The following is a 19,874-nucleotide window of genomic DNA, read 5'->3' on the forward strand; positions in this document are numbered from 1 at the left end:
CGAGGGAGTTGCTCCCGGCCAGAAGTGCAGCCGACGCCCGTGAGGAGCAGGCGTTCTCTCCCGGTGCCGCGGAGGCCAGGGGTGGGGAGCTGAGATGCAGCAGAGAAGGCTCGGAGGTGCTGCCCCGGGAGGTGAGTCGGGAGGCGGCGGCAGGCGCGGGGCAGGGTTTGTTCATGAAAGGCAGCAGAAGCTTTTGTGTTGTCTTTTAGTGCTCGCTGTAGTGTCAGGACGTGACCCTTTGCGGGAGGCACCCGCGGGCTGCGTGCTCAGTGGGGCACCGCCGCCCGCAGGTTGTGCTCCCCAGAGCGGGGTCCTGTCCGCACCGGGTCCAGACACTTGCTGTTAGTTGTGCAGAAACAAGGGCTAGGGGAGAGGGGAAAGCCCCAGCACCCTGTTAGCTCGGACAGCAGCAGGTTCTACACAGCACAGATAACAAAGGTGGTGATGTTTAACTCCTCCTGTGGAGCTTTGTGCTCCTTGGTCGCTGTTACCCAGCTCCTTAGCCTGAGGCGCTCCTGCACTCGGATCTCAGCTCTCCTCCCAAGGTGTGGGTTGTGGCACTGAGATCACTGACAGCCAAGAGGCATTATCTGCACAGGCTGCAAAAGGCAGGACACTGCTCTGAGTCTTTCAGTTCCAGTGGTTTTAAACTGCTGAACCGTTTCTTTAGTCGTGGGGACCCCCAGCTGCCACTGCCCTGCGCTCCGAGTCCAGGAGCTGCTTGTTCAGCCCTCAAGGCTGTAACTCCTTCCTTCTGGTACTGTAGCTGGGGGTACGGGATGGGGCTGGGGTGCTGGGGAGGAGAGAGCCTCCTTCAGGGCTGGGGCCTTGGGGAGGAAAGGCCTTGTTTGGGCCTGGGGTCTTGGGGAGGAAAGGCCTTGTTTGGGGCTGAGGTGTTGGGGAGGAAAGGCCTTGTTTGGGGCTGGGGTCTTGGGGAGGAAAGGCCTTGTTTGGGGCTGGGGTTTTGAGGAGGAAAGGCCTTGTTTGGGGCTGGGGTTTTGAGGAGGAAAGGCCTTGTTTGGGGCTGGGGTTTTGAGGAGGAAAGGCCTTGTTTGGGGCTGGGGTTTTGAGGAGGAAAGGCCTTGTTTGGGGCTGGGGTCTTGGGGAGGAAAGGCCTTGTTTGGGGCTGGGGTTTTGGGGAGGAAAGGCCTTGTTTGGGGCTGAGGTGTTGGGGAGGAAAGGCCTTGTCTGAGCCCTGCTGTGGCCTTTGGGGACCTGGCAGCAGTGTCTGGAGGGGCAGCTCTGGAGCCTTTCCTGCCTCAGGCTGTGCTGCTGCCTCCCCCCTGGGCCTGACCCCACATCTGGGCTGAGGTTTCCCAGGCCTGTTGTGAGTGGTGTCCTGTTGAGTGGTGTCCTTCAAGCCCGGGGAAGGTAGGCTCCAGGAAGTACCAGGGATCTCTGTGTGTTGGTTTCCTCCATGCCCTGTGATGGTTTGGGAACTGCCTGCCCCCTACTCTTATGAAATCACCCCGAGTGCACTCACCTGGCTGCAAGTGGAGGAGTGAAGCTTTGTATTTACACAACAGACAAGCAGATGTTTACATCACAAATCTATACAGCTCTATACAGAAATATATAAGCTAAAAGTAATACAGAAACACACTACCCCTCCCAGAAACCAGAGCCCCCAGGAGGGGCTCCCAACCCCCTTTCCACCTTCTTTCCACCCCTCCACCTTATCCCAGAGTTTGCCTTATGTGCGAGGTGAGTTTGGAGGATCAGCCAGGGGGGTTAGAAGCAGAATTAGTTGGGTTACACAGCCAAAGCCCAGGGAGCAAAGCACAGCCACTGACTGACAGATAGAGACTCTCACACTGTCTTACCTGTTCGTGTCCTTGCTTTTACACATCTCAGCCAGCCTATGAGTGAAGCAGACATCACCACTGGTTCCTTTTCACAGCCTATCTTCTCATCTTTCTCATTAAAACATTCCAGTTAGTCTCAGACCAGCACATGCCCTCAGAGACATAGCAGTAATCACACACAGCAATGCTAAAGGAACAGCCACAGAAGAATTCCTACTGTGTTTTCTTCCAGCTTGTGCTTACAATGTGATGCTTAAGGCCACCAAGTGTGGCTGCCAGCCCAGAGCATGCAGTTCTCCAGCACTGCTGCACGGAGTTCATTACTTCTCTCTCAGCTGGGTCCTGTGAACGCCTGCAAGGGATCCTTCATCTGCTGTGGGCTTTGCTCACTCCTCAGCCCAGTAATTCTGCCTGGTCCTTACTTGGTAGCTAAATCTATTTCTGAAGACCTAAGTGGCATTTTAATCAGTCACCCACACAAAGGACAAAGCACACTTTGTAGGAGATGGCAAAGTAGATATTTAGCTACGAAATGGCAGTTCTGGCCTAAGTAATTCTCCCTCAAAGTTCAGCTAGGGAAGCAGGGCTTCAGGGTACAAAATTTTACTTCAAATGCAAGCTTTAGTTTCATGGGTTAGGGAGTTGGGCAGTGAAATAATCAACTGAGAAAACACTAGAGCATTCCTCAGGGATTTACTTTGGGAATGGACTTCCCTTAGAACAGTGACAGCTGACACGCCCCAAAAGCATTGCAGTTTGAAAGAGTTTATTCTGATGTTGCACAGCTTTGTTAATGCTTTGTTTGTTACCAGAACGTGGCCAGTTCTAACATCACTTCTTTGCAGCTTAGTCCCACGCTCTGCTAAAGCACAAAGCTCTTCCCTGGAAGATGCACTCTGATCTCCAGCACATGAGGGAAATTGCTCTCGTTTATCTCGACAGAAGTGGTGGCCTCCAGAAATTCGTGCAGGACTGCAGAAAGTATAATGGTACTGCTGAGGAGAGCTTCTGTCACATAGCTAAGTACTGCTGCACAGCCTGGAACCTTATCTAAGGCGCTTTTTGCTCCTCCAGACTCCAGGCAAGCTTATGCTGTTTATCGTTTCACCATCTCAATCAGTCCCTCTGATATTGCCGAATTAGATGCAGCCTTTGGGAACTACATCCTTCACCAGCCCATCCAAGCTGCAAAGGTTTTCCAGTCAGTGAGTATACAGGGAGAGAGCAGACAGAAGCACATCTTCTCTCTCTCTGCCAGCTTTTCCACTCTAAAAGGAAGCTATCTTACCATCACAGGTCTGTTTCATAGCCATTAAGACATTATCATTAATTGAACAACTGCAGACAGAGGCCCAGGTGAGTCTGCATTCTTTCATTTAGAGCTTGTGTCTTTTAAGTATGGTGAAGTAGTGACAAATATTTTTTGCCTCTGTAGTAGTATTTATAATTAAAAGCAGCTGTAAGTGCCACCCAACTCTACTGCAAGGGTTTTGAGGTAATTAATATGAAACAAAGTAATTTACACTTCATCCATTTGGGATTTTTCTCCTCCTCTTTCTTTCTCAAATGTGTTTGTCCATGTAAGCAAAGCAGTTGTAAGTACTGATGCTGTTCATGTCCTTGTGTTTCCTGTCAGATCAGCATCCTGCTGAAACCAACACACTTGCCACCTTTCCCAAGCTACCTGCTGAGCCTGTCTGTATTTCCCCTCAATTACACATCTCAGAGATTTTACATGTCTGAAGGAATAGCCATTGCAATGGGAACTGTAACAAAATACACCCAGGGAGCAAGATTCCTTTGTTCTGAGGAAACCTGCCCACTTTCTGAAGGTACTTAAGAGAATCCATACTGTTTCCAAAGCCTTTTAGTAATTCAGAATGGCAGAGGCTTTGCAGGCACTTTCCTGTGCAGCCTCCTTGCTGTAATGGTCACAGCATGATGATGATTATTAATGGAAGGCAGTGCAGCTTGCCAGGGGTCGCTCAGTGCCATGACATGTTTTAGGAGCACAGCTCTGCCAGCAGTCCCTGTCCCTGCTGCTGAAGGTAGCTGATGTGAGAAGAGAGGCATTGCCAATGCCATTTCATAAGTTACCAGAAAATTAAAAAAACTAAACTTTTTTCCTGGAAGCTGTTTGTGTCTCTATAAAAGCAGCATGCCAGGGACTGACAAAGGCTCCTAGTGCAGAGCAGGTTTGCTTTAAGGAGTGGCTGGCTTCTGTGGAACTACTTTTGAGTAGTATGACTGAGGTGCTTGAGCTGTTGCAGGGTTAGGCCGTAAGTACTTTTACAGCTGGTGTGGTTTCTTCTTCCTGTAACAGAAAGCAGAACCTCATGAAAGAGAAATGAAATCCCAAAGCTAGGAGCCTGCAGAATAAATCCCAGCCATGTCTGTGAGGGCACCCATCTCTAGAAACAAATGTCTGTGTCCCCTGTCATCTCCATGCCAGGCAGAAGCAGCAGTGTCTGCTTCCTACTGCTGAGCCTGGCCAAGTATTCCCCAGTGTGAAATTCTGCCTTCTGGAGGCCCTGCAATCAATGACACAGACCCTGTGGGACTGCTCAGCTGCAGACACACAGGCCAGAGGGGGGACGTCACTGTCCCAGTAGTTTAACCACTTCCTCGTGGGGAAACTTCAAATGAAAGCCCAGTCCTCATGTCAAACACTTGGGAAAGTCTCCTTGTTTTTTTTTTTAGGGTTTAGGTACATAAGAGTGCACCTGCCTGGAGCTACAGAGTCTGCCACAGTGAGGAGTGATTTTGTGTGCAGTTTGTGTTCTTCACCCCTGCAGGAAGACATGAAATTTAGAGTCCTTGGTGGTAGGAGCTGTGTGGTTCTATTTTCAGACCTGGTGGCAGGATCTGTGTAGCTTCAATTTTAGATGTGTTACTTTCCTACTTGTTACACAAGGCGACCAAGTGGTTAAGAGGAAGAACCTGCAGAACACAGCAGTCCTTTTAAAAACACCCCCCAACCTGTGCTGCTTTCAGAACTAACCTTTTCTCTGCCTTTATTTTGAAAGATAAACAAATAGTTGAGATGATTGATGCCAAAGTTCTTCATGCTCTGAAGGGATATTGCAGTGATCAGTCACACATTAGGATGCAGACATTCACAGTTTTCTTGAGAGGTAAGCTGAGCTTGGGAGTTCTGTCAAAAACCTTTGGAGCTGAACTGTAACAAGCCCTTGCGTTGTCTTTACAGATCTGTTTCTCTGGGTGCAATGGTGAAAGCCCTCATTTATAGTGCACTTCTGTAATAATACTGGGGAAAGACTAAACAGTAGCTACAGGACTGAGGAGTACACAGGGCAAAGCTGTTTTACACCTTCATGGAAATGAAATGCCCTGGCCAGCTCTGCAGTGACCCATTCTAACTGTATCTTGTTTTTTTCCTCCTTTCTACTTCCTTTGGCTGTTTCGTATCAGCTTCGTGCATTTGAAACACCCTTCCTTCATCCAGCTGTTTCTACATTCCATCAGCAGTTTTGGCTTCTACATCCACCCCCTTCCACCACTTCTAATAGGAATATCCAACTAAAATCACAACCCCCCTCTTTCCCTTCATTCTCTTAAAAAGCTGTTCCAAAAGCCTATGGAATTATGGTTCATTTCTTGACAACTAGTTAGGAACAGGTGATAATAATAAACAACTTATGACCAGAATCTAGGGGGGAATCCTGCAAGTGACCTTCCCTTTAGGCCATCATGACCCTGGCCTGCCATCCAGCTTGTTTTCTGCAACTGAAGAATAAAATGGAACCGCTCACAGTATGAGGATTCCTGACTCTGCCTTTCAAACTGGTTTAAGGCTCCAGCACCTCTGCAGGTTCCTCGCTGCCCACCACCCTTCCTTTCACTTTCTAGATGAGCTGACCAACCAGATGACCATAGGAAACCAGTACAAGATCATTGGAATCCCAGCTTGTGTGCAGAATGGCTTGCAGGGGACAGCATGCATAGAAGTCAACAGTGTACAGCTCTCTAGGCCAGGGGGTAAGGAAGCTCCATTAAACAGTGGCTGAAGTAGCTGGAAAGCCTTGCAAGAGAAGCTTGACAATTGGTCCTTTCTGTGATCCAGGGGCCCAGATTGCAAACCCATTCTGGGGGCTCTCTGCAAGGGGTATTACTGTTACTGGAGACTATCTTCTGCTGCCCACTTTCCATGCAGTGGGAAACCACAGAGTTCTTTGCTGCAGTCCTTCAACTTCTCCTGCCCAGGGGAAGGGACTCGGAAATCGTACATTAAATGAACCTGCTATTTCAGTTACTCCTTTCTTGCAGTTTTAGCAGACCTTGTCTGCTACCTTTAGTAGTAGAACTGTCAGATGTCTACACCTTAAGTTTGTGCTTAACATAAACCTCTGTTAAGTTTTTTCTCAAGACTAGAACCTTGATTTGTTCTAATGTACCTGCAGAGCTCTTTTGGGAAGTGTCTTAACTTGTGTGTTGCCTTCGTTAGGTCCTTCTTTTGTCAGTGAGAGTTTTAAGCATCTGCTCTGGCTGACTTCAGGTTCCTGCTGGAGCTTTTCTGCTGTTCTTGCCAGTATCTTTGCCTCTCAAGTTGTTCCACCAGGCACTTACAACACTTTGAAGCTTGCCATACTGCTGAGCCTAGTGCAGACATGTGAAAAAGACAGTGCAGACTACCTGGACCTGTTGGTTGTGACAGGTGACACACTGGTCATTGACAGGTAAAGAGATGCCTTATTTTTCACACAACTGAGAGTTAAAAGCACAAGATTTTAAAAGAGGACAGGATCTGTCTTGCAGGAAAAGCTGAAGGCTGTATTTTAAAAAGAATATTCAGGGCTCTTAGTAAAAATACCCAGGTCTTTTCCCAAGACATTTATTACAGCAAGTGATAAATCTAGATCAGAACTTCACTAACAATGAATCCCCTTAACACTCTGGTAGTGATCTTGGCAGGGTTGTAACATCAGCTCTGCTTAGCAGAGCTCCAACAAAATGTTCTTCTAACATCAGAACTGCAGCCTGGCCCAGAAGCTGCTAATGACAAAAACAAAAGGCTCTGCTTGTCCCACCTTGCATTACTTTCAGCCTTTCCATCACCACTTCTCAGCTATCAGGACTTTCAGTTAATAAGCAGTATGTAAATACTTAAATTATTTTATCCCTCCCAAAAACTGTACTGCAAGGTGGTGGAAGTCATGCACACCTTCACACGTGGGTTTAAATCCAGCTGTTGGTGCCTTTTTGGTTCAGCCTTAGTACACAGGGATGCCACTGTAAAGTAGTAAGCACACTATGAAGCTGTGCAGAAGCCAAGGAACAGTTTCTGACACTGATTTAATCCTCCAGGCTCCTGAATTACAGCCTCTGCCTCCTGCCTCGTGGCATACGGCACCCACCAGCCAGTGACATCTTTCCTTCCGTGTCCAAAGACAAGCATGGGACTGGAGGTGCCAGCATCCAGGCCAACAGTGCTGTGCTGGCTCAGGGTGGTGTCTGTTACATAGGAGACCTGGCCTCACACAGAAAGGACAAACTGGAACTCCTGCAGGCTGGTAATCTCACACCTAACAACAGCTCAGGGCACAGAACACAGCTGGGTTTGATCCCCAGCTTATGTGAAAATCTCTTAAGTTCTTTTTTTGAGTGTGCAAGAAAGAAGCCAAGGGCCTGTAGGCTGACACTTGCCCCAGAGGCTCCACTGCAAAGGGCCATCAGTGTCACAATTCAGCAACACCTCGTGGGGACTGGTTTCAGGGAGTGAGAGACTAGAATTTGTAGTAAAACTGGACCGAAGATGCGACTGATGTGTCTTGTCCTGTCCTAGTGCTAGAGAGCAGAAGCACAACAGTGTTCATTCCTGGGAAGAAGTATGGAGAAGAGGCTGACCAGCAAGTTACTATCTCAGTTCAGACCAGTTTTTGGTCTTATGTGGATGTGGATTCTTCCCCAAAGAAACACCCTCCAAAGGATAACTTGTTCCTTGGACAGATGGTAAACACACACCTTGTGAGGTCACTTGTGTTTGTGGTCACTTCAACCTGGAGGATAATGGAAACAATCCAGTTTGTTAGCATTGCCCCAAGAGTCACAGCTTCAGTGACTTTCCCCCAAGAGGAATCCTTTTCCTCAGAACAGCTTTTGACAGTTACTGCTGAGGCAGTTTGACTGCATCCATTACAGGCAGTTCATGAGGCAGTCTTGCAGGACTCTCTCTGGATGCTGAGCATTTCTGCCATGGTTCCACAAGGCCAAAGGAGTAATTGTCTTTCTCTGGGTCTTCCCTTTAGGACATGAGTTTGGTTCCATCTAACCTTGTAGATGTTTTTGGGCTCTTGCTCTACGATGAGTTTCCCATGTGTCAAGTGGCTGCTGCCCTTGTGCACCATACTCTGAAGAGAGCCATGAATCCTGAAGCCTTGCTGTACAAAGTCTCACAGCAGTTCAGAACACAGGACTACGAGGAGGTAACAGGCACCACCCCACCAGCTGGGAACGTGGCACACTTGGGTAGATCATACTGCTCTGGGATCAGAAGCTTCTCTGCAGTGCCCACTGCTGAGCAGGACAGTTTGCCATCAGTAATAAAAGTTAACAGTCCTCAATTCAGTGTTTTCTAGGATCATTAACAGATGATTCTGATTAGTAGTATCTGAGAGCTACACAGAGCTGAGTGCTGACAGCTGTCTTTTACTGCTGGAATATGTTGTTCAAATGATACTATTATGGCACTGCTGTGTTAAAAGGCATGGAAAATGTTTTAAATCATAGAATGGTTTAGTTTGGAAGGGACTTCAAACCTCATCCAGTTCCAACCCCCTGCCATAGGGACACATCCCACTAGAACAGGTTGCTCAAGGCCTCATCCAGCCTGGCCTTGAACACCTCCAGGGAGGTTGTGATCTTTGATCACATTCTGTGATCCACAACCTCCCTGGGCAACTTGTGCCAGTGTCTCACTACCTTCACTGCAAAGAGCTTCTTCCTAACTTCCAGTTTCAATCTCTCCTCTGCCACTTTAAAACCCATTCCTCCTCCTCCTGCCATTACAAGACCTTGTCAGTGGTCCCTCCCCAGCCCTCCCATAGCCCACTTCAGATACTGGAAGGCTACTACAAGGTCTCCTCAAAATGTCTGACTGAAAAATAATAGCTTCCATCTCCCCTTCTCTAGTTTATTTTGTTTGCTAAGAATCTTCACGTGGAACTGAGTGCAGAAGCAGAAAGACTCATTCAGGGCTATTACCTCGCCAGCCGCAGAGTGAGGAGAGACTCTGTCCATGGAGCCACCTTATCAGCACCTGCACTGAGAACTCTGTACGTCCTGCTCTGCACAGCAAGCAGCTGCTCCTCAAACTCAAGTTGTGCTAACCTGCTCAAGAACTTCACAAACAAAAGCCTAGACCAGGCTCACTAAGTTCTAAGAGAGTCCAGGGTAAAGAATCTTTTACCACTGAGGCAAAAGATTCACCATTTACCTTTTAGGATTATTTATTGATGGTGAAAAAAAATTAAGGAACTCTGCCAGGAAAAAAAAAAATCACTGTTAAAGCTACCTAGGGGAAAATGGATTTAAAGTGCACAGCTTTGTATTATGCAAGCAAAAAAAGCACTAACAACAGATCATGCAGCAAGGCCCTCTGCTCAGCATTTGTGGGAGATGTACAAGTACAGAACCCCCCACTCCAGTGTGAGCTCTGGATTTACCCATATCTCATTCCACATGGAATGCATTCAGAGCTGCAGTGTTTTCTTCCTGACATGCTTGTGTTCACCTCTAGGATGTCACTGGCTAAGGCTCACACTAAGCTCAGTCTGAGAAGGAAGGTTCTTCAGGAAGATGCAGTGATTGCCATCTTGTTACTGGAGTCATCTCTTACCCTCAAACACGGTAAGTAATAGACCTCAGCCTTCATTTGTGGGTACCTTGTGTTTGTATTTTGTCAGCTGGCTGCAGTAAGAGTTCATCTGCAGTCACAGTCCAGAATGTCCCCTGCTGAAGACCACACCAGCAGTGCTTACCTGCAGTCTCCATGCTGCCCGTAGATCATCAGGCCAGGGGCCAACACCAAGGCTCCATCCTTGCTGCTGGCTGAGGCACTGCTCCACTCACATCAGGCCAGGTTAAGCTACAGGCAGATTTCTCTCCCTGGGGAACAGAGACAAGGGTTGGGGGTTTATCTGTCTAGAATCCCAGTCAGTCTGTTCGACAGAGTCTGGCAGCCAGGCAAGAATCAGGATGGAATGCTTGGAGATGGTACCATGCAGGTTTGTGCCATAGCTTTTGTCCTGGCAGCATCAAGCCTTCACCACATCTCAATCTGTCCTTTGCTCAGGCAAGTCTGCACTGTGCATAGCTCCAAATCCTGTCTTTCCCTGTGACCTCAGTGATGAGAGCTCCTTGCAGCAGAGGGACACGTACCTCATGCAGTGCCACCACCAGCTGCACCAGTTCATTGCTGCCTATGGCCCAGGGATTCACATCAGCGCTCCTGAGGAGTGACAGCTCCATGCTGGGAGCAAAGCCTCAGGCATCAGCTCTGGGAGGCTGCAGTTCCTCATTGTGTACTTCTGGAGTCCTTAGGATTTTTAAGGCTGTTCAGAGCAGTTTTTATTAAGGAGCAAAGCAAAGCTGACAGGACTTAGCTAAAAGTTCCATGACAGTGCTGTCTGAAGTGAGGGAGGCAGCTTCAGACCAGTCACAGCTTGAACCCACAACTCTTCTGGCTCCCACTGCTCATCCACAGTGCAGAGAGGAGCAAAGCAGGGTTTTTAGTAAGACTACAACTACCAATTAACCCAGGATTTGAGACTCTAATGTTTTCTTTCAACTACTTGAATGCTGCAGTTGCCACTGCTGCTTCTTTTCAAATGCATCACTCTGAGGGGTGTGTAGTTCTAAGCAGATTTTAGCTGTTGTGCTGGTGGGAGGCAGCTTTCAGAAAGTACTCATACTCTCCAAGTTTGGATCTGGAGCCAAGGATCACCACTACTTCATGTTCTCTTAGTTTTATCACAACAATACAGTGCTAAATGCCAGTGTGCTGCAATCTGGAAAGCCCCACGATTTCCACATGACTTCTGCAGGCCCCAGGGGATAGCAACCCCACAGGAAAGGGAAAAAGAGTTAATATTTGACAATCTGGCAGGCAGAAATCCAAGATTTTATTCATGTCCACACTGCCTGGGTCAATAGAAAAGCTGCCACCAGCAGCACTGTAAGCACTCTTTTAGACAAGGTAAATGTTTTAATCCTGAGTTACTCAGTGTGGGTCAATCGATTTGGTAGATTTAAACATTCACACTAAGTTCTAGGAGGGTCCACACTGCCACTGCTCTTGCTAGAGCAGCACTCACCTGAACCTCTTCCAAGGACAAGTCACACATTTTCAAACAGCCTTGTGCTGAATCAAGCAGTGCTGAGTAGGAAGGGCCATGGCCAAGTGCCTCACAAGTCCACCTTTCAGTCTGGTGTCTTCCAGCTAACAACAAAAACTAATAAAAAAGTCCAAATAAGTTTCCTGTAGCCTTAACCCATCTTATACAAAGTTATTTCCTTTACTGGCATCTCAGATTCAAAGGTACTCATCAAGAACCAGTCAGATGGGTAAACGGCAAAGATTTCATCATCATGCCAGCAGAACAGACCTAGGCAGGCCCAGTGGCTTGGTTCTGGTCAGCCACTTCAGGAAAATACTGCCCCAGAAATAAAGAGCTCTCTGCCAAAAGTGCCCCACACTCTTTCATCTCTACCCCTCCCAGCCGTCTCCCACACCATTTTAAGCAAAAATAACCAGGCCAGTAGCAGCACAAGTGGAGGACAGCAGAGTCAGTCCCCGGGCCACAAGGGTCCCCAAGCACCAGATGAAGCACGCACAGCTGCGGGCAGCAAGTGGCCAGCAGAGCCCTTCCCCCGCTAGCCACACGGCTTACGGGAGCGCCACAGTTCAGACCCACTTACCCTCTCCAGCAGCCACGCCTCTGGGAGGATGGAGTCTGCTCCGGGGCTGGACGGGCGCGCCCCAGGCTGGAAGGCAGCGGAGGTCAGCTGCTGCCACAGCACCTTCAGAAGAGCAGATACCATCAGCACCCTGGTGGCAAACCAGACTGGGGCGATCCCACTGCAGCTGGCACATCAGATACAAGATTGCTCATCACGAAATTCAGATGGGTAAACGGCAACGAATTATCATCATGATGCCAGCAGTCAGGGTCCTGCCCGTGCCAGGACTGGTGTTTCTGTCCAGGATTCGGTCACCTCCCCAGCTCCAGCAGCTTCCCGGGGGTCAGGCTCACTGCCACCCTCCCCTCTGGAATGTGCTCGCACAGACAGACCTGGCCAGCGCCAGCAGGGCTGGGGACGGGAACCCTGCTGCTACTTGAGCCTCTCCCAGCTATGCTCTCTTACCTCCTTAAGGCAGTATACAGAAGCTACTCTGCCGTTCAGGCGAGATGTGCCGGGACCGAGGAGCCGCTCCAGGGAAGGAGCGGCAGCAGCCGAGGCTGGGCGGCCCAGGCAGCCTCGGGAAGCTGGAAGCGGCGCCCGCACGCCCGCCCCGGCAGCCCAACCCACCGCTCTGACCGGAGCCTGAAGCATGCGAGGTGCAGCTCACGCACCGCGGAGCCACCGCGCACCGGAGCGTCCCCGGCTCCGCTTCCACGGGAGCCCACTGACGAGCTGCTGCTGAAAGCGGCTCCACGAGCACCGGCGGGGCCCTGCAGCACAGGCGCGGACCGCCGCGTCACCTACCCGCGAAGCACGGCCCAGGGCAGCTCCGCACCGCGGCGGCAGCTCCGCTCCCCGTGGCCGCGGGGCGCAAGGAAGGGCGGAGCCGCCGGCGGGGTGCCGCTAAATAGGCAGCGCGACACTGCCCGCACCGCTTTACGGCAGCGCTTTACGGTCAGCGCGGGGCCTGCCCCGCAGGGTCGGGCGTGGCTCCCGGTCCTGGCCCCGGCCCCGGTCCCGGCGCCTCCCGCCCGCGGGCCGCCTCAGCAGCGTTCGGGCCCGGGAGCCCTGGGGGACTGCCACGGCCGCGCCGCGATGCCTTGCCTGCAGCTGGGCAGCAGAACCGGCACAGCATTCCGGTAGGAGAGAGCGCAGCACCCGCCCGCGGGCCGCGGCGGAGAGGGTGAGGGCAGCGGCGGGCTGGGGTTGGGGCCCGGGGCCCGCTCCTGCGGCACCCCCCGGGAGGAGCCGGCAGCCGAGGCGCGGGCCGGGGGCGTTTGCGGGGCAGCTTATGGGACCGCGGCTTCCCCAAGGGGACCGAGGAGGTTGTTCGGTGCAGCGGTTAAGCGGTCAGGGCCGGTACGAACGGTACCAAGCCCGTCAGGTTTAACGCAGATAAGCTCAGAGGCTCTCTCCGGACCCTGCGGTGCGTTTCTGGAAGAGAGGAGCTACTGCAGTGGGGGGGTGCAGGAAGCAGGTTCCCGAGCTCGGCTCTGGCAGCAGAGACATTTACATCTGGAGAGGATGCGGAGTAACCTGTCTCAGGAGAAAGTGAAATCCTAACTCATGGGCAGGGCAGTTCTCAAGTGGAACAGTTCCGCTGGAGTTTGCGTTTTCCTGCCGGCCTGTGGCCTGCTGCTGAGCTTGCGGTGGCGCCCGTGCGGCCACAGCTGCCGCAGACCTGCTGGGCACAAAGTGTCTCGTGTTTGCTGGGTGCTGCAAGTGCTCCACCTCTGCTGCAGGGCAAGTCTGAACAGGGACATCATCTTCGTGCCGCCTGTTCTAACCTTTCCCTTGTTGTGACCCTTGTTTCTACCCATTTCTCATGGATAAGCAGACAGAATCTTTCCACCACAATTAAGGGAAGAAGCCGTTAAAAGCTAGGAGGGTGACTCTTTTCTTTCCTTCCTTGTGTCTTTCTGTGTTCTGTCCCTTCCAAGTGCGATTGAAGAGCCTGTGGAGTGTCCAGCACTGCTGTGCCAGGTGAGCGTGCAGCAGCTGCAGAGCAGCCCCACACCTGCTGTTCTCCCTGCACCAGTTCGTGTGCACAGTTCTGGTGTCTTTTGTTCTGACTGTCAGGCCACTGCTCCAGGCAGCAGCTCCATGTTTGGCATTGCTACTGAAATCTGGCTGGGATTTCACTTGGTTTTCCCCTGACTTGATGCTGTTTGTTTACATACAAATCCGGGCTGAACTCTGCTTCTGCACTGCTCCTGGGAGTCTTATCAGCCTGAAGTGTAACTGTGTCTCACACCCTCACAGCAGAGCATTCCTGCAACCCTTGCTGTGCTGTCACTCTTCCATCTTACTCAACAACCATCCCCTCGACCCCTCCTTCACATCATCTCCTTTTACTATATAACAGAACCATCCTGGTGAAGCTCAGGATGCTGCTGGGGTGGAGGATCCTGGGCACTGGATTTGCCATGGCATGCTCAGCACCTCTGAAAGACATCCCAAGTTTGAGGCTGAAAAGAGATTGGAAGTGACAGAATTATCTTTTTGTATTGGTCCCTGAAGGCTGCTCTCACTGGTAGTGCTCTTTGCCTCTTTCCTGAATGCCTTTGGAAAACTTAGCTGGTGAAGTCTGCAGGAAGCAACGCCCAGGAATGCAGGCTGTCAGCACTAGGAACTGTCAGAGATGTTGCAGCTCAGGAGAGACATGAAGCCCACAGAACGAGATTTAATGGTGTGTTCACCTCGGCAGTAACAGGAGCGGTACAGAGCTTACAGAACAGACACAGCTGTGTTTAGCTTCAGCCTTTCTTACCCAGCTACAGAGGATGCTTAAGTGAAAAGTGTGCCAGGGACAGCCAACTCTCGGGGCTCAGTGCAGGCACCTGCCAACAGGCCAGAGAAACACAGCCAAGGGGGCCTGCTGGGGGGACTCTAAGGTGCAGCACAAGCCTGTGCGTCCCCCGTGGCAGCGCTCGATGCAGAGCCTGGGGCTGACACAGGGCTGTGCCTGCAGGAGGGCAGGCTGCATGCTGCCACAAGAGGTGCCTGCAGAGCCATGTGCTCAGGAGCAGCCACCTGCACCGACAGGCACCCACAGGACAGAGCCCTGACCTGGCACTGGTGCCCAGTGGGATTTCCACTGCCAGGTCTATGCAGTGAGGGACCCACGTGCAGGACCGTGGTCGCTATTTTCACGTGTGTGTCTGCTGCTCTTCTCAGACCTGCCCTTGGCTATCTACCCCAGCCTTACTGTTCTGTGCTCAGCCAGCACTGCATTGCCCCTTCCCTGCTCCTCCACTGCGTACTGGTTCACCACCAGTCCCAGAGGGCATGAGGCACCTGCACTGTGGTGCCTACCATTGCCTTCTCCTCATCCCCCAGTGCAGAGGCCAGCAGCGTGCTCTAGATGAAGCGATGGGATGTCACATGAACTTCATGAGGTACTAACAACACTTCAGAATCAACTCCTTCTGCCCTACAAACACTATGTCAGGAGTGGCAGTCTGTCTGTAGGTGCGGCTCTTAAATAGATATGTAAGGTGTAATAAATAAGAATGCTTTTAAAGCTGTCAGGGAGGTTACATTTGTGGAGCTGCTGATGTCTCTCCTTGGCCTGCGCCGTCGCCGGCTGCTGGGTGCGTCAGGAACTGTCCCGTGGCGCCGATGTACAGCCTGGAGCGCATCGGCCACTTCTGCAGGGGAGAGAAGGGCAGTGCTGAGCGTGGCCGCTTGGGCTGATTGCTCGCTCGGACAAACAGAGTGCAGAACACAGAGCACCTTAGAAATGGAAGCTCTGAGTGGAGAGGTGAACATGCCAGGGATAGGCCATGTACTGGCAGCAACGGATTAGTTAATATAGTTTCACTGGAGCATGAGGAGCTTTATGTCTGGAAGCACAGCTTGGACCTTCCCCTTGCTGCTGCTGTGCTCGCTGCTATCTTCCCCTGCTGCTGCTTCGCTGCCGCTTGACCCCTTCCCCATCTTCCTTAAGGGCATTATATTTCTGTAGTAGTTTATTCTCCTTAGACTGTTCTATTGAAACTGTAAGAAATACAATTTAGTTCTTCCTGACTTTTCAGAAATTCCTGTTGTAGTGAGTTTACCAGGGGAGGGGTCCACCCTGACCCGGGACACTGAGACGCCAGGGCTCTCGGAGAGCTTCAGCTGCTGGGGCACACAAGGGCAGTGCTGAGACACCAGGGCTCTCTGAGAGCTTCAGCTGCTGGGGCACACAAGGGCAGTGCTGAGACACCAGGGCTCTCGGAGAGCTTCAGCTGCTGGGAGCACCACAGCTCGAGGCTGCTGCAGTGCCCACAGCCCTGTGTGTGCAGCCCTTTGTGCTGCCCAGCCTCACGAGACCCAACCCCACACAGAGGCTGCCAGGAACTGTTAAAGGACGTCTAAGGTCATGGCTGTTTGGAGGCCTCCAGTACTGCCACCTTCTTTTTCCTTGTCAGTGGTTGCAGGTGGGACAGCTCCTCTCCCCCGTCTCTGACCACTGCAGTCACCAGTTGCATTGGGATCAATTAATTACTCTCAGAGCTTGCAGTTCTTACCCCAGCAAACAGTCCTGCAGTGAGGGTCAGTGCAGCCCCCACCCCACTCCTGGGAAGCAGCACTCGGCTCCAGTCCGATGTGGGCAGTTCATTGCTGGAGAGGTGGAGGTTTCCTGGGCGCAGAAATAGCTGCAACTGCCAGGTTCCTAAGGAGGCACTTGGGGCAGCAGGCTGGCAGCTTGCCTGGCAATAACCAAAGAGAGCCCCACAAACTGGAGTGGTTTAGCACTGCTGTTACCTGTCAGCTCTTCTGCTTCAAGACACAAAGCAGCAGCGAGCTCTCCCTAGAAGAGCCTGCCTCACCTCTCCACTGGTTTGGTTTCAGGAGTGATGCTGTGAGTTCAGCATCTGAGTTTAAAAACATTAACTCTGTTTTTCTTTCACACACAACTGCAGTTGGGTGATTTACTGTCTTTGCTATTTGAATTTCCTGTGCTTGATGGATGAGTGTGGCTAAAGTCCTTATCTGCTCTGGTTGCCTCATATCCTGAATTTTAAGGGTTTTTTTGAGGCCTGTGCTATGATTTGTCTGTGACACTTCTGTTCCAGTGCCAGCTGAAGAATTGATTTACTAGCAGGAATATTGGAGAGCTTGGTTAGGCTCACAGACTCTTCACAAAACAAATACAGGTAAATGGCACCCAAATAAGGTTAGAAAAAATTCACTTGTACATAAATCCAGCACTGCCACGTTCCAGTAGCCTGGGAAATGTGCATCTGGATCACTTAACTGGGGCAATAACCATTTAAAAGCATTTTTCTGCCACGAGTAGTTGGCAGCTGGTGAGGAGCACTGTAGACCTGTGTCCTGTTGCTCCAACAGAGGGAACGAACAGGAGCTGCTTAGAACTTGCTTTGAAATCCATCACCATTTCTTCCCTTAAATTACAGCCCCGTTTACACATCCATGTGGATGTGAAGGGTTTGTGTTCCCAATGAGCCTGCTAATCATTTCACTGGCCACAGAACCTCTGACACCGTGCTCTCTGCACTGACCAGCACTGTGAACAAGAAGCTCTCTGTGAATTGGTCACTTTCTAGGAGTTGGAGATTACTTCACAAATTAATCTTAATTAAATCATCCTGGCTCAAAAAGAAAACAGCCCAGTGCTGTAACTCAGTCCCTGAGAGCAGAGCCAAAGCAAACAGCCCGCGGTGCTGGAGCCCTGTCAGTCACTGGGCAGTGCATCTGAAACCCCTTTCCAGCCTCAGGTCCTCCCCAGGCGCTGTCCCCTCTGCACCGCTGCGCTTTATCTGTGGTGGAGGGAAGAGCATACAGCAAGCAGGCAAAATAGTGCCCCAGAAAGGCACTTTCTTAGGGGCCAGCCATTAATGTCACCTTGCCTTCCTACCTCAGCAGCAGAGACCGAGCAACCCTGCTGTGGCAGTGGTGGCTGCTGTGGGCCATCCCCCACAGCTGGCTCCAATGGGTTTGAGCAGAGCACCAGGGCTGCCAGGCTGGCACCTCTCCGGTCTGCCCTCTGCCTTCAGTCCCCTCAGGTTTGGACCTACACTGCTAGCTGATGTTTGTCTGACAAAGCCCACTAGTGAGCTCCAGGGCATTTCCTTCAGACTCCCAGCACCTGGGTCTGTGGGCAGTCTGGGCAATCTTCAGCTAGCTCTGGCCAGGTAAACAAGCTTCAAACCTTCAGTTTCATCTAAGTACCTTTAACATCAGTTTGGTTCATGAAGGGCAAGTCAGGTTGGCTGGGGCTGTGAGCAATTTGCTGTACCACAGAATTAACCAGGTTGGAAAAGACCTCTGAGATCCTCAGATCCAACCTGTGACCATCTGTGGTTGCAGGCTCACTGCAGGGGTGTTGGACTAGATGACCTTTAGAGGTCTCTTCCGACCCAAACCGGCCTGTGATGCTGGAAGGTGTTAGAGAAGTCTGTAAGCTCTCCTACCTTGACAGGGTGCAGGTACCCATCCCCTCGGAGGGCACCCAAGCCCTCTCCCGGCGACTCTTCCTCATCCTGAAGGCTGCGAGTGAGGTGTGCGATATAGGTGGTGGCCAGGAGCAGCACGTCCAGCTTGGAGAGCTTGGTGTCGGGTGGCACCGAGGGCAGAGTCTTCTGCAGCTCCAGGAAGGCATGGCGCAGGGTCTGCACCCGGCTGCGCTCCCGAGCGGCGTTGGCAGCCGCGGGTCTGCCCGGAGGGGCCCCGGGCCGCTGCCCCGCCGGGGGCAGGCAGGGATTGCTGCTGGCAGAAGGCAGCAGGGCATCGGGCTCCGTGCCCGCGCCGCGCTCAGATGCGTGCCCACACTCCATTGGGGACTGCCCGGCGGGGAGGCTCCTGCAACCAAGAGGGAAGGGCTGAGCTGCAGATGTGGTGCCAGGCGGGCACAGAAACAGGTTACATCTTCGCAGGGACTGGCAGCTGCTGTGGGCGCCTGGGCAGTGCTACACAGCACGGGTTTGTGTCACGCATGACCTAGGGACCCCTCTGAGAACCCGGGTGGCGGTTCCCACAGGCAAGCAGCTGGAACCCAGGCTCGGTATGACTTTAAAGGCATTCTCTAACCTAAAAGCTGTTGCCTGGCTCGGGCCGTGGCTGCCCGTGGGTTTGCTGTGGAGCTGCAGTCGTGGCTCGGCAGGCTTCGGGTGCTCAGTGCTCCCTGGGTTACAGGGGACTGCGTTTGCAGGTGCAGCAGGGAGTGATGCTGCAGAGTGGTGATGAGACTTGGCCCATGATTTTCAAGGGCCAGCAGCTGTCTTCGGGCTCCCACCCCTCATGTGACTCAGAATTGTCCCTGCTTAGCCTTTTTCTACATTGTCAGACTTTAAAAGAAGCTCATAAACTGGATTTTGGTCACTGGGGGGCAAGAGAAGCTCTTGGAAACAACATCAAAAAGCTTCATTTGAGCAAAGCTGGAAGTAAGGACCACAAGGTCTTTGCCCAGCTGTCAGAGAAGAGGCAGGCAGCTCTGCTGAAACTGCCCCAGCTCCCCAGGGAAGTGCCTCTCAACCCACACGCCCCAAGAGCAGCACAGCTAGAGCAGTACCTGGTCCTGCTGGCCTCAGTCGAGCAGCACTTCCAGGGCTCCCAGATCCTGGCTTTCAAGTGCGGGGAGCAGCCCAGCTAGACAGTGAGGGCAAGAACGAGCCGTTGAAACTTCTGATCACACTCAAGTGCCGGGTGATTAAAAGGAAGACACATGTGAATGGCGAAATACACACAAATGAGGCCTCCCAGCCGCCCCCAAAGCCCCTCTGTGACCGCCTCTGATGGTGGCCAAGCCCCAGGGACCAGGGATCTGGCAGTGTCTTGAGGAAATGCTCCTGAACAATCCTTTCTGCCGTGCCCTGCTCTGCTGGCATTTAGCAGGCCCGATCCTTTGGGGGGTTTTGGTGTGATATCTGTGCTGTTTGGCTCCCAGTTCTCTGCTCTCTTAGCCTGCAGTTCTGTGAGACACTCTGCGAACCGAAGGCAAAAGCTCTTTCTTCTGTTTTGCTGTGGCACTGTGACCAATAGAACACATCTGACCTGCATGAGTTTGTCTGGAGCGAGGGCTGAAAACTGCTCCTTAGCTGAGCTCTTTCCTTTACCTTGGGCTAAAAAGGGTCCCCTCTGCTTTTTAACCTTGCCAATTCCTTGCCAAGGCACAGTCAGAGCTGGGTGCGTTGTAGTGGG

General features: G+C 51.8%; 2 protein-coding genes, 1 long non-coding RNA gene and 1 other non-coding gene across 4 annotated transcripts; 1 reads left to right on the top strand and 3 right to left on the bottom strand.

Annotated features, from left to right (window-relative positions):
* Nucleotides 1–2,554: 2,554 nt before the first annotated feature.
* LOC135189906 (uncharacterized) lies at nt 2,555–12,636 on the bottom strand. Its single transcript, XR_010308358.1, has 5 exons — nt 12,531–12,636; nt 11,742–11,843; nt 11,138–11,275; nt 9,803–9,929; nt 2,555–4,119 (listed from the first exon to the last, which is right to left on the bottom strand). It is a non-coding gene; the product is annotated as an uncharacterized LOC135189906 (long non-coding RNA).
* On the top strand, nt 2,695–11,145 carry MCMDC2 (minichromosome maintenance domain containing 2). The gene is made up of 14 exons (XM_064170678.1): nt 2,695–2,794; nt 2,880–3,010; nt 3,102–3,161; nt 3,442–3,637; nt 4,506–4,628; nt 4,832–4,939; nt 5,676–5,804; nt 6,271–6,502; nt 7,131–7,336; nt 7,609–7,775; nt 8,072–8,248; nt 8,955–9,097; nt 9,562–9,671; nt 10,117–11,145. Exons 1-14 carry the CDS (start codon nt 2,695–2,697, stop codon nt 10,281–10,283), a joined length of 2,049 nt encoding a protein of 682 aa, XP_064026748.1. The 3' UTR covers nt 10,284–11,145.
* On the bottom strand, nt 11,341–11,419 carry LOC135189972 (small nucleolar RNA SNORD87). The gene has a single exon (XR_010308408.1). It is a non-coding gene; the product is annotated as a small nucleolar RNA SNORD87 (small nucleolar RNA).
* Nucleotides 12,637–13,987: 1,351 nt separating the features above from the next.
* On the bottom strand, nt 13,988–18,633 carry TCF24 (transcription factor 24). Its single transcript, XM_064170677.1, has 2 exons — nt 18,149–18,633; nt 13,988–15,376 (listed from the first exon to the last, which is right to left on the bottom strand). Exons 1-2 carry the CDS (start codon nt 18,509–18,511, stop codon nt 15,263–15,265), a joined length of 477 nt encoding a protein of 158 aa, XP_064026747.1. The 5' UTR covers nt 18,512–18,633; the 3' UTR covers nt 13,988–15,262.
* Nucleotides 18,634–19,874: the final 1,241 nt, after the last annotated feature.

Source organism: Pogoniulus pusillus, chromosome 34 (genome assembly GCF_015220805.1).
Source record: "Pogoniulus pusillus isolate bPogPus1 chromosome 34, bPogPus1.pri, whole genome shotgun sequence".
Lineage (NCBI taxonomy): Eukaryota > Metazoa > Chordata > Aves > Piciformes > Lybiidae > Pogoniulus > Pogoniulus pusillus.

Coding starts and splice junctions, on each gene's coding strand:
- TCF24 (XM_064170677.1), bottom strand. CDS start 18,511: ATGGAGTGTGGGCACGCATCTGAGCGCGGCGCGGGCACGGAGCCCGAT. Junction 15,377..18,148: donor GGTACCTGCACCCTGTCAAG/GTAGGAGAGCTT, acceptor TCTCCCCTGCAG/AAGTGGCCGATGCGCTCCAG.
- MCMDC2 (XM_064170678.1), top strand. CDS start 2,695: ATGCACTCTGATCTCCAGCACATGAGGGAAATTGCTCTCGTTTATCTC. Junction 5,805..6,270: donor ACAGCTCTCTAGGCCAGGGG/GTAAGGAAGCTC, acceptor TGCCTTCGTTAG/GTCCTTCTTTTGTCAGTGAG. Junction 7,337..7,608: donor ACTGGAACTCCTGCAGGCTG/GTAATCTCACAC, acceptor GTCCTGTCCTAG/TGCTAGAGAGCAGAAGCACA.